The sequence below is a fragment of the Myxocyprinus asiaticus genome, chromosome 40, assembly GCF_019703515.2.
Source record: "Myxocyprinus asiaticus isolate MX2 ecotype Aquarium Trade chromosome 40, UBuf_Myxa_2, whole genome shotgun sequence".
Classification (NCBI taxonomy): domain Eukaryota; kingdom Metazoa; phylum Chordata; class Actinopteri; order Cypriniformes; family Catostomidae; genus Myxocyprinus; species Myxocyprinus asiaticus.
This window is the reverse complement of record NC_059383.1, coordinates 34,325,051-34,353,004: the sequence shown is the minus strand read 5'-3', so window position 1 is coordinate 34,353,004 and position 27,954 is coordinate 34,325,051. Positions and strand designations below refer to the sequence as shown.

The 27,954-nt window shown below is 37.0% G+C and overlaps 1 protein-coding gene across 2 annotated transcripts in view; it reads right to left on the bottom strand.

Annotated features, from left to right (window-relative positions):
• LOC127430771 (rho GTPase-activating protein 24-like) overlaps positions 1-27,954 on the bottom strand; it is a 165,796-nt gene that overhangs the window by 110,174 nt on the left and 27,668 nt on the right. Inside the window, exons 1-2 of one of the 2 annotated variants that reach the window (XM_051680819.1) lie at positions 15,237-15,294; positions 14,914-15,122 (exon numbers count right to left, since the gene is read on the bottom strand). In XM_051680819.1, the coding sequence (XP_051536779.1) occupies positions 14,914-15,122; positions 15,237-15,279 (252 nt within the window). In that variant the 5' untranslated portion in view covers positions 15,280-15,294. Of the gene's footprint in view, positions 1-14,913; positions 15,123-15,236; positions 15,295-27,954 lie in introns of those variants that run through there. The other variant, XM_051680820.1, reaches the window with a different exon arrangement.

Sequence of the window (27,954 nt, the reverse complement as noted above, 5' to 3'; positions counted from 1 at the left end):
CATGGTGCCAAAACGTAGTTAGCTTCTCAGAGGCTTGTGTACACAGCCATTGGGCATGTGGGAATCCCCCACAGAGTTGCAAAAATCCAGTTCCAGATTGGATAAGAGAAGCTCGCTCCATTTGTTTGTCAACCAGTGGAGATTGATGGTGGAAGACCAAAGAGAACAGGGGGAGATAAAACAACCAGAGGGTGACCTGCTACTTACGCTTGAAGTCCTAACTGTTTCCAAGGAATTAATTACTGGAAGGCCATTTGCTGCGGAACAGTCCCATTAGGTGAACATTTGAACATTTAACCTCGACTTTACAGCCCCTTCTCTCAGGAGGTGGCACTTAATTGTAAGTCATTAGTGGTTCCTGTCTGTCCTGAAGCACTTTTTCACACTTAGAGGTCTGTCTCTCATTGCTTTTAAATATTCAAGCTTTGCTTGACTGTCAAACCTTCCTTCAGCAGTGTTAAACAATACAGCAAGTGTGCTTGTTTTCAGGTGAAATCAGCTGTTTATAATGCAATTCTCTTCTTTAAAAGAGTACTTGATTTATAATGCATGAGTCAAACTGATTACTTTTACTGGTGTTCTGTGGTGGTTTTTTTTATTTTATTTTTTTAAACTTGACACTTTTTTCACTTTCACAGAATTGCAAATAAACTCTGTGAACACTTTATAGCGGAGTGACCTGATTTGCATTAAAGAGACTTCAAGGAGTGTTACATAACAAAAATCGAGACAGGTGTTTGGAGGCTCTAGATTTGATAATGTGACACATGATACTTGTTCCTCCAACTCTGGTGTTTAAAGATCTGGGATCGTAACTAAATGGTTTTTGGCTCACACTCTAGTAGATCTATATCAACATTGAGCTCTTGAGTAAAGCACTTAACCCCTGGTTGCTTAAGGGACACTGGCTGTTGTCATTTGTTTGAGTAGCCAGTTATTTTAAAACTTCTCCACTCACAGAAATATTGAAGTCAATTCACGGAAGCAAACTTTTGATCCAGATACCAGCCACTTTACTAACTCCTAAAAATAAATGTTTTTACAGGGTAGTTGTGGCTAAACATAATAACCTTCACTGCAGTTTGTGATTATTTAATGAAAAACAGGTGGGAAATGAGCTAGTTTCCAGGGAGGTTATATCAAAAACTAATTCTGAAATGGACAACATCCATCTACCCATTTTGATTGGTCACAATTGAATTGCATGCCAAATGTGTTTCTCAACTTGTTGAAATCTGTGCTGTGCCTCTCAAGCTGAGGAAACCAAACCTAATTACTGGCAGTAATACTATAAAAGCCCACAAAGGCAGACATTTGGAGGATGGAATCAGGTTTGGCGTCTGGTGTACCTGGAGATAGGAGAGGTACCAAGAGCCAAACTGCTGCAGTTCAAAAAATGTGATTAACCTCAACTTTCTATTACCTACATCCTGACCAATATATTATTTTCCCCTGCGAGATGCTCTGGAATATCTGGCAACAGAGATATATAGCAGTACACAATGTCTGCATGATGTGTATGTACACAAAAGTTTGGGGACAAATCTGTCCCCAGAAGAGAGCTAAATCTGACAAGACTACCCTTTGGGGTATTTCAAAATAAAATAAAAATAAGATAAGATGATAAGATAAGATGCTTTGCTTTGCCAATTTGGTTGATTTGTGCACCCCTGGGCCACCGTATCAATCAGCCTTGTACGGGAGAAAATTAATGGCTTATTCTGAGTTTAGAAGAAAACATATTATGCATCACTAAAAGGATACAGAACAGATTTTGATTACAAGGGTAAAACTATATATCATCTTACAGCAGACAATTATAGAGAGTACATTTAGTCTAGTACACCAATAAACCTTATATGACTTATTTGCTAAAAGCTCTGATGGTGGAAGTTTTACATTTTTAAATATTAAAAATGAATCAGCCTATGTGAAAAAATAGCAGTTATCATGCACAAACTGGTCTGGTATGCTATAAACCAACAGAAACTAACGTTAATAAGAAAAAGGGCTTTGTACAAATGGTTTGATTTACCATTAAAATTATATTTAATTTTTTTTCGATTTTCTGTAAAGCAGCCTTGGAATAATATGCATTGTAGAATGTGCTTTACAAGTAAACTGAATTGAAATAAAATGACATTAGCTTCCTAGAGTAACCTTAGTTATTTGTCTGATCCAAAAATCCATGGTGATTTAGGATGAATAAATTAAATTAGTTCCCTGCCTTAATTTCAAGCCATATTGTCATTGAGGCAAAATGTCACATTTTCAGCTAGCCTAGCAATGACCAATCACACATAATATGAGGGATATCATTTTGAATTCCAGTTCTGCTACAGAGTTGAGCATTGATAAGATGACCTGCGTCATCTCAGAGGAGTTTTGTCTTTGTCTTTGTGTATATTGTTTTTTGCTCTGTTCAGTGAGGTAGAAATTCACTCTGCTCTGGTTTAATCTGGTCTTTTCATAGCCCTGAGTCAAATAACCACTTTACAACAATATCCCTGAGGGTTAATTGGATTTGGCTAGTTTTACCTTTTGCTTTTCTTACAAGATTCTTAAAAGATCTGAGAATTTCTGATGTGTAAATGATGTGAAGCACCTTTCTAAAGTTCAGGTCTTGCTGTCTAGGTAAGCTACCTTTTAAGGGACCGTTCACACCAAACACGAGTCCGTCTACACTGTTTTTATTTAAATGTATTTATTAAAATTTTTAATTAATTATTATTATTATTATTATTGTTTTTCTATGTAACCAAGTGCTAGACAGACATCCTCACTGGGGTGGTACCCTTAAGGAGAAAAAACTGTATGTTTATTATTATTATTTATTTTTATTTTTGCTTCCAGAGGAAAAAAACATATAAATATACCTTTAAAGGTACACAATAGGCTTTAGGGTACAATTATGTACCCAAAATGAGTTATAAGTTTAAACAAGTGGGGAAAAAAATGACCCCTTGATGGTACCACCCCATTGACAGTCCCTATACCAAAACATTTTTGCACTCTTGACATTTTTTAGATAATTATATTGTAATGCAGATTATTCATTAATGACATCAGAGTTATGAGTTATAAGTGCTTTCTAATACCAATTGGCAGTCTTAGATTACAAATAAAATGCAAATGATTTAAGAAGGATAACAAATGCAATAGGGATATCGGATGCTAATCACTTCTGGTGTTTGACCAATGACAAAAAAAAAAAAAAAAAAAATCAGCTAATAGGGACTAAGAACCTTAGATAAGGAGAAATATATTGGCTCTTAAATTCAGAGCGGTGTTGCTATATATCTCTAGGTATGTTAATACCACACCTCAAAGTTGGTGTTTTTTAATTTATTTTTTTATTTTGTACCTTGAACAATTGTTGACTCTGAACAATTTCTGTTTATGAAGTTCAGAGAATTGGAACATGCATTGTCATCTGTGATGATGAGGAGGGCGAGGAGGGGATTCTCCGGCCTGAGGCAAAGGAGGGAGGAGTGTAACGAGGAGGATGGTGGACAGATGAAGAATAAGATGACAAGATCAGAGGAGACAAAGTACAGAAATAAGACAAAAGTTATTGCCGTGGCCTAACGACACAACCTCAGTCTGCTTGGAATACAAATTTTTGTAATATCTAATGCTTGACAGAAACAGAGAGAGAGAGAGAGAGAGGATATTCAGATCAGATTCAGAGGATATTCAGATCAGATTTAGAGCTAGAGAGATCGCAATGTCCTGGTCTGACATTGTATTCAAGGACAATGAACAAGATCAAAGCATAAAAGTTACAAGTTAAAAGTGCTGATCTGCTCCATTATATTAATAGTTAAAGTGTGTTATTTCTGCACCACTGGGATACCAAATATATAGTCCCACCCAAAACTCACACCATTGGTTGAGCCAATTTAGCTGTCTCTGGCTGGTTGGGATGCTGAAACAAACAGAGCAATGTTTTGATAGAGCCACAGTGTTAAAACTTTTCAGGGAAATCAACCTACAAATGGCTAGCTTATAGTCTTATATTACTCTGCATATCTGGGAGAAAGCATTTCAACTTAATAAAAATAATTTATCTAGTTCAGTAGTCAGGGCACTGTTAAAGGAGTCAGCCATTTTTAGGGCTGTCTCAATCGCAAAATCGTTCCAAAATCCCACAATGCACCGTAAAAACCAAGGAGCATCGTTGCTCACTATATTCCCTTACCTGAAACGTTGTCATGTCTTCTGAAGTCACTTAAATCATTAGAAGATGAGCATAAGTGTAAAATTATGAAGTACAACTGTATTTGCTCTTTAAAAGAGATGTTGTTAGAAACGTCTTTCATTCATAATTATCATGAAAGTGAAACAATCTTTTAAACATTTGAGTTGTGAAAAGAAGGTTTAAAATACACTCCTATATATTTTTATTTCTTTATTTATGTCATTTATCTGTTGTAATAACACTGTATGTTTGAATATCTTCAATGAAAATGAACGATAGTGTTATTTATACAGCGATGCGTGAGCTCGTTAATGTGTCACAGGTGATTGAGTCATAAGTGTCCCAGTGGATTAACACCTTTGCCAGTGTCCAAACTCGTGTTCACGATAAACTGATTCACGACATAGGGAGCTAGGGAGCTGATTGAGACACAGGGACATTCTCCAAGAAAATTTTGTTGTCAGTGTGTGTGCATGTGCGTATTAAGTCACAAGGCCACGAATGCCTGGGCAACATTTGGGCGCAGATGCTCATGCATCGGAATGAGTGACAGCAATTAAGCTAATGAGGCAGGTAACTATTGTAGCCATCGCTTTAAATGAAGATGCTAATTAATAGGCAGTTTAATGATGCTGTTTCATCACCTCTTGTGGCTCTGTGCGCTGTTGCATTCTGGGAAGTCTTAATTACACTTCACTTCCCTTCTAAATCGCAAACTGATGAATTCAGACATTTATTCTGACTGTATGCTTGGCTCTGAGTGTGATATAAGATGATAACTTTGACTGAAGTTGTTGCAACCTAGGGTTGCATGGTATACTGGTGCTACAGTAGTATCACGATACTAAAGTGGTGCCACAGTATTTTTTAAACAGTAGTACCATTAATACGGTAGTACCATATATTATGTTGTATGTACGGTAGTAAATATTATTTTCGCTAAAACCTTCATTTGAATCAGATCTGTCTGCAATAACATTAATAATGTAGTCTTTTCGTGCCACTTCATTTAACCTAAATGCTTTATCTTAACATTTACAGATTTACTATTTATCTGAAAAATCGAATGTTGCACTCATTTATTTTTTCCAATTACAAATGCTTTTGGGACACGCTGCCCAGATTGTGCTGGTCATGGTTTGATCACGTCCCTGAGCCGTGATCTGCATTCGCTCTGCTCTGTACCAGGAGAGAGTGGCTGAAGCAGTTGTAATGAGAGGGGCTGAAGCAGTTGTAATAATGAAACAGCTGCTCAAAATAGTCTTTTCAATGTTACAATATCTTTATTTTTAAGTTACTAACATTCAAATAATCACAGATTAATGGAATAAAAGTTTAAAGCTGTTGCCATTTAAACTGGCTGTTTTGAAGTTTTTTATTTTTATTTTTTTCAAACTAATCAAACTATGAATGTATTAGGTAACAAGTTAGTCCATTTGAGCCTTCTCCCAGTTCATCCATCAGTTATTTTCACCACTTCTGGAGCAATAAGTGGAATGGCTAGTTTCTAAGAATCACTATGACAAACTGTGTTAATAATTAAAGCACAATCGTGTGGTATCGTCGTGATACTACTTGGTATTGTGATACTTTAGTTGGTATAGTATCATAAGATATGATTATGGTATCGTGACAACACTATTGCAATCCATCGGCTATCTGTGTAACTTTCTTTGCTATATGACAGTTTGGGGTGATTGCGGCTTTACAGATTGTACATATAAGAGTTCTATCTGCCCAATTTGGAGATACGTTTTCAATCTCTAAAACAAACTCAACTAGTCTTGTCTGTTTCATCTACTGTATCTTTTGTTCTATCTATCATTCTATGATTCTCTTGATCATTCTACTGTATCATTTTGCCATTCCATTCGTTGATCCATCAATCCATGGTTTTGCTTACATGTGAAAAGAATTATTTTCCAGCTAATGTTGTTAATTATACCGGGGACCTTCTAACTGGGTACATTATGAAAATCTTAATAATATATAAATAATAATAATAATAAAAATAATTATATATATATTTATAACTATAACATTAATTATAAATAATTATAACATTTTGGCTTTTTAAAAATCAACAAATCAATGTATTCATCAAATAAATAACATATTATATTTCATACTTTTTATAATTTTTTTGTTACATGTTTATTGTTTTATTGCATAAGTATTTACACTGATTTGTTGAGCATGTGCTAAAACCAGTACTCTCTCTTTAACAAAACTGAGCATCTAAATGAGTGCATGTTAACCAGAGAGACTCGAATGGCTTTATCTCATCTGTGCTATGCATGATTATACTTAAATGTTTAATTTTTGTTGTTTTTGATAAACAACTGATTATAGGAACAGAAAGGGTATTAAAAGAGACATTATTCAATGACAAGCATTACATGGAACAACTTTTACCATCAACAAGCAATGAAAGGATCTCACTGTAGAACTGGCACCGAGATGTGTTCTCAGTGCCCTACTGGCACTGCCACCGTATCTCTCGGTAACTCAGTGCCACCGGTTCCATATGGCAAACTACCTTAGCACAAGCCCTCACCACATATCACTCAGGTTCCTTATTCCTCAATTTCCTACTTCTGAACCTCCCACTTTTTGTCCTTTCTTTTTAATCATAGCCAGAAACTCCCTTTCTCAGCTTCCTCTTCCAATTCCTTCAAATACTTTTTTAAAGCTGCTCCTACAATGCCAATGTCTCTAAATAGATGCTGCATTGATGTTCCCATAAATCCTCAGCACCCAACCTTCACAGGGTAGGTGGCAGTCCTCCATCCATTTTCCCTGCACTCTGCGGCCAGATCAGCATATTTTAGCTTCTTCCTCACATAGGCTGTCTCCAGACCCTCTTCCCTACTTAGAACTGTTGTTACAATAGTATACGAGAACAACTGGTAATACTATATAATAACTATGGTTAACATTTTGCATTATGAATAACTTTAAACATTACTGCTGACATACAGGCTTCAAAAGTGTCAAATACAGCTTTTCTTTTTTTTTAAAATAAAACAGGATGAAAACACTGTGGTATGAAATGTTGAAATAGTGTAGTCATCAGACTTGCTTTGGTCTATAATTAAACCGTGTCATATTTAGACTCTCTGTGACTTTCAAAAGTACCATCTTCACCTCAGTACATTTTTTGTCACACTTTCACAAGGAAGAGAGAGAGAGAGAGAGAGAGAGAGAGAGAGAGAGAGAGAGAGAGATGGAGTTAGAGCCCAAATGCAGAGTTTAATAAGAAACATGAAAGATAAACAAATAACTATGCCAACAACGATGATGATACATAAGGAAATATAAATACTAGCATGGAAAGTACAAGTGAATAGCTACATCTGACTAAGACTTGTCAAAGAAGGAGAGAACATGAGGGCTTAAATATATACATAATGACAAAACATAGAACACCTGGGAACAAAGATGGGGAACAGATGAGTGTGATGTGGGCAGTGCATCATGACTAAAGCACTGAACTGGTAAGCGGAAGGTTGTTGGTTCAATCCCCACAATCCTTGAGCAAGGCACCTTAACTCCAGGTTGCTCCAGGGGGATTGTCCCTGTAATAAGGGCACTGCAAGTTGCTTTGGATAAAAGTGTCTGCCAAATGCATAAATGTAAATGTATGTAAAATGATGGAGCTGTGACAGAACCACCCCCTCCTCCTCTTTAATGGGTGGCTCCTGAAGCCCAAATATGGATGATTGGGAATCCAAGTCAGAGCTGGTGGATGACCAGAAGACCAGGGCAGAACTGTTTGATAAGCTGGAGACTGGAAAGGAGCCTGTGGACAATCAGGAGGCCAGGGAGGAGTCTGCAGATGATAAGGAGTGGTCTGGAGGTTTGGGGGGTGGCTCCAGGCCAGGAGAGGGGTCTGGTGGTTTGGAAGGTGGCTCCTGGAAGGGTACAGGGTCCAGCAGTTTGGGAGGTGGCTCTAGGAAGGTAACTGGCAGATGATCAGAACACCAGGAAAGAACTGGCAGGGGGTCAGGGGTGGAGCCACAGTTGGTTCAGGAGGTTGAGTCTCAGGAAGCAGAGCCAAAGGTAGAGTGGGCAGATCCTCCAAATCATTTGACTATGTCAGAATTTTTAAAGACAAATTTTGATCTTCACAAAAATAATTTGTGCCGGTCCGTTACATTTTTATGTCTGTGTTTATGTAAGAAAAATTTGTAAAAACTAACAGGTTTGCCCTATAGAAACTCTGAGCAAGTATTTCTAAGATACAGTAGCTAGAGAACTGACACTAAAGTGATTGAAAAGTCCCTTAAAAATCTGTATGCCATCACAGGGTTCGCCTCAGTTTGGCATGCAGTAGTAGCAAGAGTACCAAAATGTCTTATTTCAACATATTTCTACTCAGCTAACCAACAAATCATGACACTGAACAACTGCAATGATGCATCACAAGCAGTCATACCTTCTTTAAATACAATTCATAAGTGTTACTGCATGTGATGTCATAGACATCAAATACCATGAGCATTAAAATGTTAATATGTTAAGCAATAATATTAAGAAGTGAGCATTAATATGTGTGTGAACAGTTTAAGCTTTGGTCCATGTCGTACTGTCTATCCAGTCTTCACACCAAAGGTTAGTCATTCAGAAGAAAGACGGCAAGCAGAAAGAGCAAGCCCTAGCACACAATGCATCTGTTGTTCTGCCCCCGATTTATGAATGAGGTCCCTTGTGTACTTAAAGATATGGAATATTCTGGATACTGACAGGGAAGACAATACAAGGATGTCTCAATGAAGAACAGCACAGTGTATGCATATTAAAAGAGGAAAACATTTCACAAAGGGCTTTTGAAGGGTTATAACTTGTACGGACAGACAGACAGACAGATAGTTAGACGATGGATGGATGGAAGGACGAACGGATAGACAGACACAGACAGACAGACAGACAGACAGACAGACAGACAGATAGATAAACAGACAGATAGATAGATAGATAGATATCGCATGTTAACACAAAATTAATAATAACAACAGCAAAAAAAAACTACAGCGTGCACAGATGCAAAAAAAACGCATTCTGGGTGAACAGGCCCTAATACAGTAAACAACAAATAGCTCTCCTGAGTCTAGCTGCTGAGTATATCACCTAGAAATGACCTTGTGCTTTTTTCCATAAGGGGGACAAAACTGAAATAAGAGCAGTCCTATTAAAGCAAATTAATCTATTTCATTGAGAAGTTGCTGTACTATGTTCCCAACTGGAAATGCCAAGCAATGGCTGCCTGGTTACAGATATTTGAGAATTGTCTGTTTCTCATTAGTAGAATGCGTTAGATTAGAGAATACATAGCAGACAGTCTCTCTCTATCCCCGTTTCTAACTCAGCAAAGTCAGTCAAAACATGATTTGAATATTCTCTCTAGTGTGGTGTCCATGGTTTTCCCTTTTGCTTTTGGCCGCAGCTTGGCAAGCTGTTGCCATAGAGACCTGTGGGATCAGCACACATACATGGAACTATTTGAATAGTTATATTCATATGGAATAGATTATGGCAATATTTAAACAATATGCAAAGGAAAAAAACAAAACAAAAGCTGCACTTTTATGGTTTCACGTCTGGTTATTGTCAACAACAGTCTGTCATAACAGTCACTGACTCATGTTTGCCTTTCCACTCAGTCTTCTTCAAACACTCAGCAGTGCCTCTGGAAAAAGTACATCAAAAAATATGAGTTTACCCTGAGTTTTGATGTTACTAGGTCATCAGAGGTCTTATTGTTTTGTGTGCAGTGTTTCTAAGGTTGTTTGGGTTTGGTTTTGATTGTAGTTGGATTCGCTGTATTGCACATGTTTTGTCATGGCACAGCTTATCTGACCTCACTTGTCCTATAATTGCTTTTTTGCTCGCTTGTACATGTGTAAAGATGTAAACATTCACACTCAATGCAAGCTTTAAAAGTGCGAGCCTAGACACAGTGAGGGATTATCTTAGAAGAAAATGAACCATAAACCAACCTGTTTAAAATAAATCTTTGTACACTTTACTCACAAGCAGAGGTTGCACAACAAATAATAGTTATCCACCAATTTTCGTCATGGTCAGGGACATGCACAGGCATTTATAGGGGCAGGGACTACAAACCTGTCACGGCTCTGGTGAGTTTGTCGGTTTGCCCTGTGTGTTTTGTTATTTTCTCTCCCTTATGTCTCGCAGGCACTGCCGGCATGCATGATCAGTGTTTGCATGGGAACACTGATTGTTCCCAGGGGAACTCTTATCATGCCACTAATTAATGTGCTAGCTGCACCTGGTTCTCCACTGATTCACTCCCTACTTAAGCCCTTCATGTTCTCAGGCTCTTTGCTAGATTGTTGTTTGATGTGAAGTACTTACCTCACTCTCTCTGCCTAGTTGGTCCTGTCTCGTGTATCTGTTTGGTTGCCCGACTCTTCCCACGTGTCGGGAGTGCGGTTGCCTTCCAATTTGCTGTACACTTGTTCTCTGTGCTTACGAGCCTTCAGCGGAGGATTTCTCGTCTCTGCCCGTGTGTCGGGAGAGTGATTGCCTTCCAGTTTTCTGGGCGCTGTTCTTTGCACCTCACTACGCTTCAACAGAGGATTCCTATGAATCTGCTCCTGACTTCCACAATGCACACACTTGCATACGAACACACTATTCATGGATTTTCCCATTGCATGGGCACGGCGCACATGCATCCACAAACTTCTCCCCACTACAGCAGCCGGTGCCAGGATCCGCAGTCTTTGCCAGCACAGTTGAAGTGAATATTTATTGTTAATAAATCCTTTGAACTGTTCCTCTGCTCTTGGGTCTCTTTGTCTCACTCTCGCTCCCTGACACAAACCTATTAAAGGGTCAGTCACTTTAAGTGTGTGTGTTGGGGGGGTGGGGGCGATTGATGGGTGGGGACATTCTATGTCGACTCTTTGCCACCTTAGCAAAGGGGCAGCGGATATCCTCATAAGAGGGGCAGGGGCTTGAGCCCCCCTGCTGACAAAGGCGAGTCTCATGAAACATTTAAAGGGATAGTTCACCGAAAAATAAAAATTTTCTCATTTACTCGTAATCTTGACCAACCATTTTTGAGATTTCGGTGTTCCCCCATTCAAGTAGAGCTGCACTGTCATGACTAGAAATTGCTTTCTGGGAACATTCCAAAGATGGCCGTCAGTGGACTGACTTGCTAGAAAGACACCACTAAAAAAACACCACCCTCAAGTCTTTATTCTGATCCTTATACAGTATATGCTTGTTTTGACCAATGAATTTCCACGAATTTCATTTACATGCCATCCCAGATGTGTATGACTTTCTTTCTTCTGCAGAACACAAAGATTTTTAAAAGAATATTTCAGCTCGGTTGGTTCTCACAATGCAAGTGAATGGTGACCACAACTTTTAAATATTGATCTGTTTCTCACCCACACCTGTAATATTGCTATGGATATGGATTTAACCACTGGAGTCATAAGGAATACTTTTATGCCTCCTTTATGTCATTTTGGAGTTCTGGTTACCATTCACTTGTATTGTATAGACCTACAGAGCCGAGATATTCTTCTAAAGATCTTCATTTGTGTTCTGCAGAAGAAAGAAAGTCATACACATCTGGGATGGCATGAGGGTGAGTAAATGATAAGAGAATTTTCATTTTTGGGTTTTGGGGTTTTTAACCCTTTACGAACAATGTATTCTATGTATTAATTCAGAGTAGGGGAGCGTGACTTTAAAATAGTAATGCATTAAGCAAAATGTAGGGAGGCAGATGCATTTAGAGAAAGAGTGAAGTCTCAACTGATGGTAAAAATTAAAATTGATGCCCCAGGTTATGTATTGTTTTCTTTCTTTTCTTTTTTTTAACCGGTCAAAAAGACTAATAGCATTTTTAATTATCCATCTATGTTTTTAAAATTCTGTAAATGGTGGAAAATTTCAGGCCTATGTGACTGCAGAGAAGCTGTTTTAAAGAACTTTTTTCTAATGGCTGCTTATATAGGTACAAGAAAATGTACAAGAAAACATCAGAAAAATAGGTTACTGACAGTGAAGAACTCCATAAGTCAATGCACTTCAAAATCTCAACTTCCAATTAACATTCAGTACATAAACCAAACTTTGCACATACAGTAAATTTATCAACTACTGTACGTCATGAAAGATGGTTGAGAGGGATTTATTTATGTGATGCTTATTTCCTGAATTATTACACAATTTCTACAGCATATGTAAACATAGAAACAAAAAAGGTATTCAGAATTATGCAAAGTATTATTACAATTATGAAACAAGGAAATGTTATGTAAGCAATGAATTCAGTTAAATTATAGTTCCTAAAGTGCAATTTTATATGCATGCAAAATAAGCACACATTTAATTGTCTAATTTGCTAATTTGTATGTGTTTTGGGCCACTTGTAATAATAAACTAAATCTAAACAAATATATACTGTATATATATTGTATATATATAAATTGCCAGTGGATATTAGAGCAGCCTCTAATTTATTTATTTGAACTGCATAAAATACAGAATGGGTCATTTTGGTTTTCTGTAAAAAAATAAATTAAAAAAAACATCAAACGTCTCTCCTTTACTTTAAAAGGCATATTCAGTGTCCTTTGATAGCTTTGTCAATGAACCCGCTGAACGCAGGAGCTGTCAGCCCTTGATATTCGATATTTAACTGCTGAAGAAACCTGTGACAAGCTCTAACAGTGCATGAAACATGAAAATTAAAGCTCAACATGAAACTTCAAAGACAGAAGGGAGATGAACCTTAAAAAATGGACGTGAAGGTATAAATCTTTAAAGGTATAAATCTTTAATACTCCTGAGTGAGCTGAAACATCATAGGAATATTTCACCCCAAAATAAAACCTCATTATTTACTCACCATCTTGTCATCCAAAACTAGGTTTGATTCCAATACCTGAACTCTCGCTATTAGCCGATACTGATCCTGATCCGATACCAGTGTTATTTTTTCTAAATGAGTTTAGAATATCTTAACTCACTGTGTGGAATTGACTGGAATCTGACTGGTTTCTTTCATGTATAAAGAAACAAAAAAACTCTAACTATGAATAAGTTTGTTTTAAAATAGAGAGAAAAAAAAAACAATTAGATAAAACCGTGTGCATCCTATTAGGAAAAAACTTTGTTGTTAACTACTCTGCTAGAGCAAAAATTTGCAGCAAAATAAACAGTAATTGCAGAAACAGTACATTAACAGCACCGACTCATTTCGATACCTGTCTGTCTGACACACGACTGCTTCCAAATGCTCACACACAAATTGTACATATATGGGGAAAAAAAATCAATGCACAAACAATCAAATTAAAATCATGTATTTATTATTCAACCGCAAAAGACTGCAATCTTAGTCTGCATAAGCTGTGTGCTTTAAAGTGAATGTGTGAAGCCGACCGCTCATAATCCCACACAGAATCAAGCACGCTGTGTGTTATATGAAATGACACAGCAGAGCACTCATCCACTGTGAAGCATGCAGCATATGCACACTATATATTTATCAAATTAAATCACAGCATTCACGATTTAACAATCACATTGGGGCATGTAGCGAACTGTTTATCTGGAGAAGTGAAGCTTCTGCCAAAAACATGTCAAACTAAAAACTCACATCAACATAAAAGCTCAGTTCAAAATAAAAGCTACATGCCTAAAATTGAAGAAATTGACATAAATATATTACTATATAGTACAATGTAATAATCACTAATAATAATGATTAATAATAATAGTAAAAATAGTATTATTAGTAGTAGTAGTAGGAGTTGTAGTAGTAGCAGCAGCATTAGTAGTAGTAATATTAATAATAATAATAATAATAAATAAGCAATATATCAAAATTGCTGTTGTTTGGCAGAAATAAAATGCAATGGTATTTTGTGAAGTAATTTAAAGTTTTTGGAATTAATTTGATAAGACACTATTTTGATGATGAAATTAAACTTTAAAACATGAATTTCTAAAAAAAAAAAAAAAAAAAAAAAAAGGAAAACATGCATTTGAAGTGCACATGCATTTGTTTTAATTTATTATATACATTGAAATTTAACATTTTAAATAGGCTAAAGGAGAGTGTTCAATAGCACATTACCATATTAGCATATTTTTGCTGTTGCATCGATTTTGGTATCGAGATCAGTGAAATTTCACTGGTATCTGTACCGACTACTAAAATTTTGGTATTGTAACAATATCAAATGTGAGTACATAATGACACTACTTTTCATATGGGAAACTATTTCTTTTGGAAGCACAAGATGAGATGGTTTTTAAGAGATTAATGGAACCTTCTCAAACTCCTGCCTGATTCCATAGAAAACACTTTTGTCCAGCTGCATGACCCCGAGCATAAAAATCTCCATTGTTAGACAGAAAACCGTAACAAGACATAATTTATGAGAGACTGTAGAGAGGTAAAAAGCAGGTCACTCTCTCTTCACCTCTCTTGTTTAGGTCTTGGCATGAGATTTGAACTTGCAGAATGTTGGGATATTTGCATGTGAATGAGTGCTGGCATCTGTGTATTTGAGCGTGTGTGGTAGATTACATGATGTGTAGTGTGTAAACAATGCCATGTGATCATCTGCATGTGTATTTGCATGTAAAGATTTGGTTACAACACCCATCCATTTTAACACCTGTCCATTTTAAAGGGACTTAAAGTGACTCACCAGTGCTTTGGTCTCGTCCTCGTCCTTGTAGTAATAGAGTTGATCTCCTCGTAGGACGAACCAGCGCGTGTGCCAGGTCTTCACAAAACCTCCTTGCTTCCGGAGCCAGCCGCAACGATGAACACCCTGTCTGCCTGACACGGGTCCATGCTGTGGGCTGCTGCCCATGCTGCCAGCCTGATATTCCATGACCAAACCCACAGACCACTCTGTACACAAAAAAACAGAAGGTGAAAAGGCTAGTTTTAGCATACTGAACCGCAAAGAAAAGGCTGGAAACAACAAGAATTGACCATGAGTAATAACTTCTGTCTATTTGCCACCTGCTATCTCTTTTAAAACTCGCCATGGTACATACACTGACATCTCAGGTAGATAATCTGTTATTAATAATAATAATATCCTTTTCACAACAATCCTGAAGGACAGTGCTTGTCAGTTCTGCCACTATCTTTGTAAGCCAGAATACTGAACATTTCATCTATGCAGTATTTGCATTCGTCCAGATAAGCAAATACTTTATAGGATGTGAAACATGTTAGGTGAGAAAGAAAAAGGAAGTTGTGAATTGTTGGATGGATTTGATTGGCTCACCTCACTATTAACAAATAGTATTTGTTTTCTTCAAAAATGTTGTCAATCACCCAGCATCATTACTATAATCGCTTTTACTTAAAGTTAAGTTAGGGGTTTGTTCTTATTCTAAAAATCTTGATGTCCAATTTTTTAGTGAATCAAAGTTTTGAGTCAGTTCTTTTAATTAATTTGCCAAATAATTTCACAAATAGTGTGAATAATTCATTACAAAAATAGGACTGAATCAAAATCATTTAAAAAAAAAAATTCTGTAATCACAAATGCCTGGTGAGATCATAGAAAATTCGTGGAAATTCATTGGTCAAAACAAGCATATACTGTATAAGGACCAGAAAAAAGACTTGAGGGTGGTGTTTTTTTTTTACTTGAGCCAAAGATTTTCTAGCAAGTCAGTCCACTGATGGCCATCTTTGGAATGTTCCCAGAAGGCAATTTCTAGTCATAACAGTGCAGCTCTACTTGAATGGGGGAACACCGAAATCTCAAAAATGGTTGGTCAAGATACGATCAAAGAACATATTTTAAATCAGCACTAAAATCAAACAACACCAGTATCCTAAATTGTGATTATTTACCTCAGATTAAGATGAAAAAAGTCATTTTACCGGCTTGGTTTGATAATGCGCATGCAAATTCTCCAAATGATTGACAGGCGATGTCTGCATCTAAGAGGTGATTAGCTCTTTAACCTGTAAAGTGGGACTTCCTTTCTACATCCGTTGACTGTTGGGCACTAGAGTTTCTTGGTTGTGCATTCCCATTTCACCTAGAACACCCCCTAGCAACAGCATAGCAACATGCTAAAAACAACTTAGGACATTCTAGAAACAGCATGACAACACACCACAGTAACAACCAATCAGAATGCCTGACCAACCTCCTAGCACTGCTCTGGCAATCACCCAGAACACCCTTGAAACTGCATAGCAACATGCTAAAATCTTCTTAGGACGTTTTTGCAACTGCACAGCAATGCACTTACAATCAATCAGAATGCCTTATCAACCTCAGAGCAATGCCCTGGCAACCACCCAGAACAACCTAGCAACCACATAGCACCACGCTAAAAACTACTTAGGACATTCTAGCAACTGTATAGCAATGCACTAACAACCAAACAAAACACCTTGCCAACTGCCTAACAACACCCTGACAACCACCCAGAGCACCCAAGCAACCACATAGCAACATGCTAAAAACTACTTAGAACATTCTAGCAACAGCATAGCAATGCACTAACAACTAATCAGAACACCAAACCAACCCCCTTGCAACACCCTCACAACCAATCACAAAACCCTACTGAAGGGGTGGATTTACCCCTGTCTCTTCAGCCAATTTATGAGTTGAATACATTTACTAGCAATTGTTATAATCAAAAGGTAATCAAAGCATTTTAGTCATGTACATTTATTCCGGTTATTTTATAATTATGAATGTTGCAGGTCATTTGTGTATTTGACCTCTGAGGTGTGACTGAGGGTCTGACCCATGTCAGGAATGCAGTTAACAATGCTTTCTCATTTAGCCCGGCTCCCAGAGAACAGATATACATGTGAGTTGTAACTATTTAATTGATCACATATTCAGTTTAAGTTAGAGTTTTCTTGTGTTTAAGTTTTTGTCATTAATTGCTGACACAAATACATTCTTAGCATTCATCACTATAAGTATAGTTCTGCCTAACTTTGCATTGTTGCGTTTGGACATATTGTTCTATTGTCATGTTTGTTCCATGCTGGAAAAGGCCTGTGTCCCAGTGAGGTTCTCAACCTTGGGAGAAATGTTGTGTTCTGTCTAATGATGTAATTGCAGGGATTGTTTGTAGTTTTGAGAATCAAGTGACAAAGTCAGAGGAACTGGACGTCAGTGTATCTAAAGAGAATACTCACCTCTGACCCATTTCTGCTTACCAACTTGGCTTAGTGTCTTACCAATATAATCTTAGAATGATTGCATTGACGAAGTTAAACAGAATGTCATGTTTGTAAGATTTCTAGAATAATCTATACTGTTCACCTATCCGATCTCTGTACTCATAAGAGATGATGTCAATTCATTTGCATATGCCTATAATTACTGTTGTTTCTGTAATCTAAGTTAGTTTGAGGTTAGATCCTCAACTCATTTTCTGTTTCTGTCTTTTGCCTTTGGAAATGTGTAGTACTTTGTCTTCAGTAAACCCTCTATTGATTGAAACTTCAACTTTGACTCATCATTGTAACATACTGGTCTCTTTCATGGGTATAACTGTATTTCCTTACACTACCATCATGTCTACAAGTTTTGCAAGGGTTAAATAGCACTAACATTTTGTCTTCAAATTTAAACCTTTTCTGACCTATTGACATATCATGTGTAACTCATTTGCAGACTGACATTTACTTTCACAATCGCACATGATTTTCATCTCTTTATAGAGCTTTGCTCTGGGAGTTCTGGTAGCGGTGGAAATATAACCAAAGCTCAGAGAATCTGTGGTCACAAAGGAGGAAGTGACCTGACTTATAGTGCACACTGACACATCTTTTCTACGAGTCATTCCCTTTCTCTCCTTTCCTATTTCTCTCGCCCACACAAAAGGAAAACCAGATGGTGTTTGGAGATGGAATAAAATCTATGAGAACAGCAGACCTCCTATTAACAACATTCTGTTCAAGAGATTAAAATAAAATAAAAATAAAAAATATACATGTAGGCATGTGTGTATATATATATATATATATATATATATATATATATATATATATATATATATATACATGCCTACATGTTTCGTGCCTACATGTCGCAGTTCCAGAAAAGACAGACAACACAGTGCCAGGTAACACGGTCCAGGAACAAAAAATTAAAAAAGTAAATACATCAACAGTTGCTGTTTTTGCTGTGAGCTGGAACTGTAATTGTGTCTGTCCACCATGAAGTCAGAAACATACTCTATGCAAATGCTTGGCCAACGCATTGCAAGTGCACACTTTTGTTGTACATACAGTACTTAAAGTGTGTTTTTGCATTACTGTGACAGACACAAACCTTAGTGAACAAGGGGGTGACAAGAGTTACCTTCAAATGACTGTGCCATTCAAGACAAGGAGGTCTTTATTACCTGGAATGGGCTATCCAGTTGCATTCACATTCACCTCAAAGGTAGTTGCTCACCTATGCAACCTGCTAGCTCCCGTGTTTGCTCATGGGCTCTCAGTTCTGGGCACAGTTTTTTTTCTCTCTCAATATTATTCAGCCTATATTGATGATATTCAATAAATATCTTTATATATATATATATATATATATATATATATATATATATATATATATATATATATATATATATACATGCCTACATGTTTCGTGCCTCCACGTCGCAGTTCCAGAAAAGACAGACAAGGCAGGAAATCCCGTATTTGCAAGTGATTGCAAAACAAAGTGATTGCCCAAACACCTGATGTTCATTCAAGTGGTTGTCTGACAGCAAGACATGCAAGCATGAAATCATAAATGTGCTTTATGTGAGTGTTTATTACATTAGATTAAATCTTTTGGCAAAGGAGGAGTGGAGGGTGCTGCCAAGCTCAGCTGCCATGTCGAGCCACACCAACATCATTGTGTTTATGCCCATCTAGATATCAATATCATGTCATGCCTGTCGGGGTAGATATTTTACTCGCTCAGCACAAAAGTGTTTTAGTGGATGCAAGTTCCTTTAAGTTCCCTGTGTGTGTTTTTCCCATTCATTCTCCAAATCTCACATACTTTTATTATTCACACACCTGAGGCCCATTGGCACTGCATCATGCTGCTTGACAAATGCATTTCAAAGAGTGTCATTTGACAGACATTCCTCACAACTGGCAGACCCCATTCCTTCTGAACACAAAAAAGTCTGTCCACAGAATGTAATTATAAGTCTAATATCAATGTATTTAATTCAGTACAAAAAAGTACAGATGAAAAATAGTTTAATTCATATAATTAAAATGAATAATTGTGTGTTTTACTTTATGTATTTTTAGCAGACATTTGATCTCTTTGTAACTGAAAAAATAAATAAAATAAAAATCTGAAAAAAAGCTAAAGCTGGTTTGCTTGTCTGTTGGCAGGTTTTGGAGGGATTTTGTGCACTTGTTAGCTGGTCCACCTTGAAGACCAGCTTGGCCAAGCTGGGAGATCTGCTTAAACCAGTATGTTTTTCAGCATGTTATATGTGGATAGAACACTTCAGGGTTTATTATCAGATTTTTGAGGTGAACATGACGTATCTGCTGTAGAACTGTTCCACTTGCATGCAGAGAAAAAGATAATGCATGCAAATGAAAAAGAGTAACAGGATAATCCTCTTGTTCCTGTCATATTTAGAGGTCAGCGCTTATTTTCTCATTCTGTGTCTCACATTGTCCTAATTAATGATTCAGACAAGGCCAATGTCAGAACATGTTGATCTCCAGACAGACTTCTGAAATACAGTACCACCCCTGCATCTCATTTCCTCCACTGGCTTCGAAAAAAAAAACCCACTGATGATGTTTTTTCTCAATGGTTGACAGCACCGGAGACACAGAAATGGTTCAAACAAGGACACATAGACTCTGTTTTTTCCAGATTTCTTCTGCAGGCTTTTTATTTATTTATTTATTTATTTATTTATTTATTATAGCTTTATGTTTATTTGGAAATGAGCTCATATATGCAAAATGTAAAATCTGTGTGGATGGACACATTTTCTCTGAATGTATGTGCAGGGATCAACCAAACAAGGGACATTCCAACAACTTTGGCTAACGATATGGAAAGGTTTGGACCAAACGTTGTTAAAATAAATTTTTGATGAAATTTAGATTCAATAAAAATTCTCACAATGTTAGGACAAAGCTTTCTTAGTACAACATTGTTCATATATCCTTTAAACTGCATTCTGAGGGCAGCAGTGTGTGAAGAAAGCTTTCAGGAATGTAATGCTAACATTAAAGGTATGTCCTAAAATATTTTCACAGCTTGAGAAAATAATCGGCCAAATGGAAAAATGTATCTGCCGATGCCAAAAATGTTTAAATACAGAGTGATCGATCACTAGTAATCAACATTTTATAAACAAATGCTGTTGACTGAACTTAACTTGTATCGAACCGAGAACATTTCTTTCAGTAATGTTCTACACACATTATGAAAACTGGACATTTTCACAGTTCCCACAACTGCAATATAATATTTTGTAAATGTTTAAAGAATATAAATTGGCTAGCAGGGGAAAAAACAATACTAAAATGCAAATAATAAAATGCGACCAACCAAATAACAATGCGTAGTTAGGATAGCTAAATAAATAGGCTTATCAACTTTTAAGAGGGAGGCAGTAATGAGTAATGAGTCTCATATCTTTTGCTGTTGACGTCAAACGGTGTGCATCCAATCAACCTTAACAGCATTTTGATGCAAATTCATCCGTGACTTGGTAGAAGCAAGCCAAATTAGGAAGATGCCAGCATGGACAGGTTACAGGACATTCCTTCATCCTCGAAAATCCTGAACAAAACTATGCAAAGTAAAATACGACCCAGACTACATCAAATATGGATAAATATGCATTTAAATTGAATTCAAGAACTTTCTTTTTCCGTAAGGAACTTCAGACTATATGTGAAAGTTGTCAGTGTAAACTACACATTCATATAAACACAACATATAAACAAGTGTCAATACATTCACAACATAGATTAAACTTTATTTAAATATCAAATAAATAACTGAAATAGTTAAAAAGTAAACTTGCAGAAAGGATAAACTTAGCTTGTGCTGACCACAGTGTGTTATGTGCATTGAATTATTGGCTGTGGCGAGCATAAAACCATCTAAATTTAATTTCATACAATAAACAATCTGTGTTGAAACTGTGTTGGGTTGCTACATAAATGTCCAACATAAAATCAGGGTGCTGCAGCAACACCAGATGAGGAACAAAATAAAATAGCCTACAACGCAGCACAGCTTATGATAATTTGCAGCAATTATAACCAATTTTAAGTCATGAATATTATTTATGAAAAAAAGCTATTTTGAATGTGCAATAAAGCAATATGCACTAGAAGCAGACTGATATAATGGTTTTACAGTTTAATCTGTGCTGATAGTTGCTTTTTGGAACTATCGGTTATCAGCAAAAAATCTATGGCAATATGTAATACAGTATATATAACTCTTCATTTGGTGAATATATAGGCTATAAAAAGCTTAATGTGTTAAATAGTACATATAGAGCACTGCAACGGGGCAAAGTATCTGTCATTTCAAAATAAACGTCCCCAGTGTATTTCAGGCTTAATATAATATATCATACATTTTTAATTTTGGTTGCACAATAAACTGCTTTAGGGATTTTAATAATTTTGGACTCTTGTAGCCTCAATGTCTGTGCCTGTCATAGTAAGGAAAGACAAAGAAATGTGTGATCTGTAAATTGTTTTTTTTTTTTAACTATCAGCCGATTAATCGGTTATCTTCTAATATGCTTGCATTGTTTTAAAACAGTAGCTGGACTTCTATGAACTCACTGAAACTATTGGACCAATGATCCAATTAATTATAAATAATAGTCTTGCTACAGGTGTTGTGCCTTCAGAGTTTAAAAATGCTCAAGTGCAATCATTGATTAAAAAACCCAATTTGGACATTTCCAACCTTTCATATTTTAGACCTATTTCCAAACTTCCTTTTCTATCTAAAATATTGGAGAAAGTGGTGCTTCATCAGCTACAATCTTTTCTGGAAAGATATACTCTTCTGGAGGCTCTTCAGTCTGGTTTTAAAGCTCGTCATAGCACTGAAACTGTCCTTTTAAAAGTTTTTAACGATCTCCTCCGAATAACTGATTAAGATGACTCTGTTATACTCGTGCTTTTAGACCTTACAGCAGCCTTTGATACGGTGGACCATGATATTCGAATTTCTTGCTTAGAGCGTTGTTTTGGTGTTAAAGGCATTGCTCTGGAATGGTTTTGATCTTATCTGTCCGATAGAAGCTTTTCAGTCTGCTCTGGTAGCTGTGTAACCTCGACAGCACCCCTTCCTTGTGGGGTCCCACAGGGTTCTATTCTTGGACCGATTCTGTTCTCCCTATATATGCTCCCTTTAGGATCTATTATCAAGAAATATGGCATCTCGTTCCACTGCTATACTGATGACACCCAACTTTGTTTACCTCTGAAGTGTAAGGATGCAAATTCCATAGAACCACCTGGTGAGTTGTCTTGATGACATCAAAGCTGGGATGTCATTAATTTTTTTACATTTTAACGAAGACAAGACTGAAGTGATGGTCTTGGGCTCAAATGGCTCCTCTGTAGCCTCAGTTACTGACCAGTGTTTCCTGAGCAAGTATGTGAAACCAACTGTAAGAAATTTGGGTGTCATTATAGATAGTGATTTTAAATTAGATCAACAAGTTAACTCAGTAGTAAAATCTAGCTTTTTTGAGGTCCCTGTCTAAGGTTAAGTCTTTTTTGTCTTTTAAAGATTTTGAAAGAATTATACATGTTTGTGGTTCTTCCCGGTTGGACTACTGTAATGCCCTCTATGTTGGTGTTAGTCAGGCTTCCCTCTCGCGTCTGCAATTGGTACAAAATGCTGCAGCTTGACAGGGACATGCAAACGGGAACATATTTTGCCTGTGCTGGCTTCTCTTCACTGGCTCCCGGTTCTTTTTAGGATTGATTTTAAAATCGCGATGCTTGCCTACAAATCATTAAATGGATTAGCTCCTACATATCTTTCAGATCTCATCCAACCTCACGTTCCATCAAGGCCACTCAGGTCCGCTGCCCATATGTTGTTGGTTGTTCCCAGGGCTAGGCTGAAACATAGGGGGGACCGTGCTTTTGCCGTTGCAGCTCAGAGGCTCTGGAATAGCCTTCCTCTGCATGTTAGGCAGGCTCCTACTTTGACTCTTTTTAAATCGAGGCTTAAGACTCATTATTACTCGCTGGCCTTTAATTCAGCCTGAGGTTGTCCTTTTATGTGTTTTATGTTTTTATGTTCAAATTGTTGATTTCCTTGTGTGTATTTTTGTTTCTATATATTTTACTGTACAGCACTTTGGCCAATGACCGTTGTTTTAAATGTGCTTTATAAATAAAATAAACTTGAAACTTGAAACTTCTATAGTGTCTAAGTGTCTTTATGTAGTGAAAAAGCAATTTCATAGTAAGAAAGCTGCACTGCCACGTTGTCATTAGCACTGAGGTGGCAGTGTGTGTGTGTGTGTGTGTGTGTGTGTGCGCTCTGATGAACTCCAGATGTTCTGCTCGACTACCGTCATCTGCTTAGCAAGTGCAGGGTTGCGAGACCTTGCCGATCGCTCTGATGTACCGCCATCACAAACACACATGTTCAGTCACAGCCCTTACCAATTCGAGAGCAATATGACTGACACATATATGCACATAAAATGTATCCTTGGAATAGCATATTACCATACTACTCTTATTATTTCAGCTGTATGCACCATATAAATGATGATTTCAGGGAAATATTTTGGCAATTGTAGTAGAACATCCAAGCATCCTGTGCATACAATAGGGTGAATACAGATACATTTTCCAAAGTTTTCACACTAAAAATTCAAAAAAGTTGGCCAATTTATCTGTATTCACCCTACTGTGCATGGAATGCTTAGATGACCTACAGTACAACAACAAAATATGCAATACACAACCCAAGCACACTATGTGTTATATGCTCGATTTGACCTTCCATATCCAGTGTGACAAACCGAATTTTAAGATCTCCTTTTTGACTTTTTTATTTGATCAGACTACCAAGGATTATGGCATTTTTAGGGCTGTGTGTAGATACAGATTTGCTGATTCTCAAGCTCTCTATTCGATTCAAATAAATTCTGATTCTTGAGCATTCCATTCAAAACACAGCCACACACAAATACATACTGTACATTCACATAGTGCTGGTCCAGTAATATATATGCTATTGTAGGTCAAAATATTTGCTCAAGATTGTTTTTGAAATTTCACTCTTCCAATCCGCTTGGTTTGAATGAGATTATAATCACAGAGCAGCATACCGCCTGTGTTGTGTGTACTGTATGTGTTTAAGTAGCCTACAAATACATGACACTCATTTGTTGCCACAGAGTGTGGGTGTGTGCCCTGTGTTTTTGTCTGTCTCGAGAAAGAACTTTGTCACTGTGCCAGCTCTACTATGCCTCTGTGATAAATTAGTGCTGTCTGCAGTCTGTGGGTGCTGCAATGTTGTGCGTCGCTGAACTTTTTCATCTATAAAATCCTCTCAGAAGACCCAACAGCTGTGACAGGGACAGAGAACCCTCGAAACATCAAACATAGACTCTTACCACAAGTCAGAGAGGAAGACAGTCCTTTATTACAGAATTTGCTCTAAAACTCTCCCTCCATCACAAATAACAGCCTTGATCCACTGTAGATGCCGAATATAAGTTCAATGTACTTAAAACAATGAACAGAGCTACATTACACTCAAAAGTGCCAACAAAACCTCTTATAGTTCAAGTAATTATGACATTAGTTGAATAATAATGTGTTAGCACAAAGAGGTGAACAAAATCGAATGTCTCCATTTTTCGAACTGCACTCAGTTTTACTGTGTGCATAATTTCCTTTGGTACAGTTTGGATTATAGCCACTTTTTGACCAGGGGTCTATATGTCAGAGTGACAAAAAGTGGCTTATTTACATGACAATCATCATGTCAAACAAATGATGATGGTAATGGACTAACAAGCTAATAGCAGGGTGACAAGGTGGGCGTCAAGTGTGTGTATGAATCCGTGTGTGGGCTGATGAGGGATTGCATCATATCCGAATGCTTTCAAAACCATCATCCCAACTATTCTCCAGACTAAATTACATCAACTCTCTGTTCACACGTCTATCTGTCAGTGGATTATCAGCTTTCTGACAGACAGGCAGCAGCTAGTGAGACAAGGGAAATTCACTTTCAGCACCTGTACACTCAGCACAGGTGCTCCCCAGGGATGTGTGCTCTCCCCACTACTCTTCTCTCTGTATACAAATGACTGCCCCGCCAAGGACCCCTCTATCAAGCTCCTGAAGTTGCAGATGACACCACTGTCATCTGCCTCATCCAAGATGGTGATGAGTCTGCATACAGAAGTGAGGTTGAACAGCTGGCTGTCTGGTGCAGTCAAAACAACCTGGAGCTGAACACGCTCAAAACAGTGGAGATGATTGAACACCACAACACTGACCCCCCTCACCATTCTAAACAGCACTGTGGCAGCAGTGGAGTCATTCAGGTTCCTGGATACTACCATCTCACAGGACCTGAAGTGGGAGACCTACATTGACTATGTGAAAAAGGCCCAGCAGAGGTTGTACTTCCTTCACCAGTTGAGGAAGTTCAATCTGCCACAGGCGCTGCTGATACAGTTCTATTCAGCAGTCATTGAGTCTGTCCTCTGCACTTCAGTAACTGTCTGGTTTGGTGCAGCTACGAAATCAGACATCAGAAGACTGCAAAGGACATTTCGGACTGCTGAGAGGATTATTGGTTGCCCCCTGCCCTCCCTTCAAGAACTGTACACTTCCAGATTGAGGAAAAAGGCTGGAAAAATGACTCTGGACCCCACTCACCCAGCCCACTACATTTTTTAACTGTTGCCTTCTGGCCGACGCTACAGAGCTCTGAGCCCCAGAACCGTTAGGCACAGGAACAGTTTTTTTTCCCTCAGGCTATCCATCTCATGAACAGTTAAAACTGCCCCATTGAGCAATAATTATGTGCAATTCACAGTTTAGTCTTTTTATATCTATCCAACACATCCTACCTCTTCTGCCATTACATTCCCTTGCACTGAATATAACAGATTTGTATTTGCACTACGTATATATGTATGTGTATATATATGTATGTGTATGTGTGTGTATATATATATATATATATATGTATATTTTGTCTTATTATGTATTCTATATATACTTTATTTTCTATCCATTTTTATTCTTATTCTATTACTATTTGTTTATTTATTTTTTATTTTTTTATTATTATTATTTTTTCTTGTTATTATCTCTGTATTTTTGCAGTATTGTATTGTTGTGCACTGGAAGCTCCTTTCACCAAGACAAATTCCTTGTATATGTAAGCATACCTGGCAATAAAGCTGTTTCTGATTCTGAGTTGTCTTCCTATGATGGAGATGGTCATGTCCTCTTGCAAAGTTCCTCTGTCTGGCATAAAGCAGTTTATTGACGAGGTTTATGAATTATGCACTGTGCAGTCTGCTGAATAGAAATAAATTATTAATGCTCATTTTAATCCTATGTCCAGATTTTCTTCTAGTTTGAAAAGTTAAATAAGCAAAAATATTGATGAATAAATAAGGAATATTTAAATAAGGTAATAGCCCTGCTGAAAAAAAATTTATATAAAATTAAACCAGCCTAATCTGGTTTGCCGGTCTTAGTTGGTGTCTTACCTGGTTGAAGCTGGTCTCCCAGCTGGAGACCCCCACTAAAACCAGCTAAAAGACCAGCAAACCATCTTAGTGTAGGCTGGTTTAGGCAGTTTTAAAAGCAGGGAAGCATGCTTATTTGAAATGAAATTGTGTGGCTAACAGGGATTTTACATTTCTTCGCAAACCGCTTCCTGTTTGGGGGTGTAACAGTACAAATATCTCACGGTTCGGTTTGTATCACGATTTTAGGGTCACAGTTTCAGTTCAGAAAAAATAATATTACTGCCAAATCCAAATCCATGCGTTCCCAGAATTCCCTGCGTGACCCATTACATTTCATTATATTTTATGGGAATAGTTATGTTTCTTCTTATTTTTAATATCAGTTATGTACTTTGAGGTGTTCTGTGTTATAAAGTGAAAAGCACATTTTTAGAGTTTCATAAGGTTAATATATTAAGTTTATAATTTAATAATATAAATGACGGTACTGCACTATAAAATATACCATAAAAACAACAGTTTTAAACTGTAAAATTTACAGGTTGTTCTGTAAAGTTGTTTACATTTTTTACTGTATTTTTTACATAATTATTCTGGCAACCACAGCTGCCAGTTTTTTTGTTTTGTTTTTTATGGTAAAACAACAGATTTTTTTTTACAGTGTAGTCAAATCACCATAAAATCAACATGGTTACTGTCATGGTTACAATATATAGTAAAATCATGGTTACTATATGGTTACTACAATATTACTATAGTAAAGCCATGGTTAATTTTCGTCAGGGTCCTTAACTAAAAAAACTAACATTTTATCTAATTACTAAATCAACATTTTAACTTAATATCTGCACTATTACGTGACATGCATCAACATAAAGTGCACTTCAAACTCATTTCAACATATATTCAATATTCGGAAGCTGCACATCACTATAAAAGGAATAACCTTGCTATTAAAATGGATACGAGAAGGGATGGTA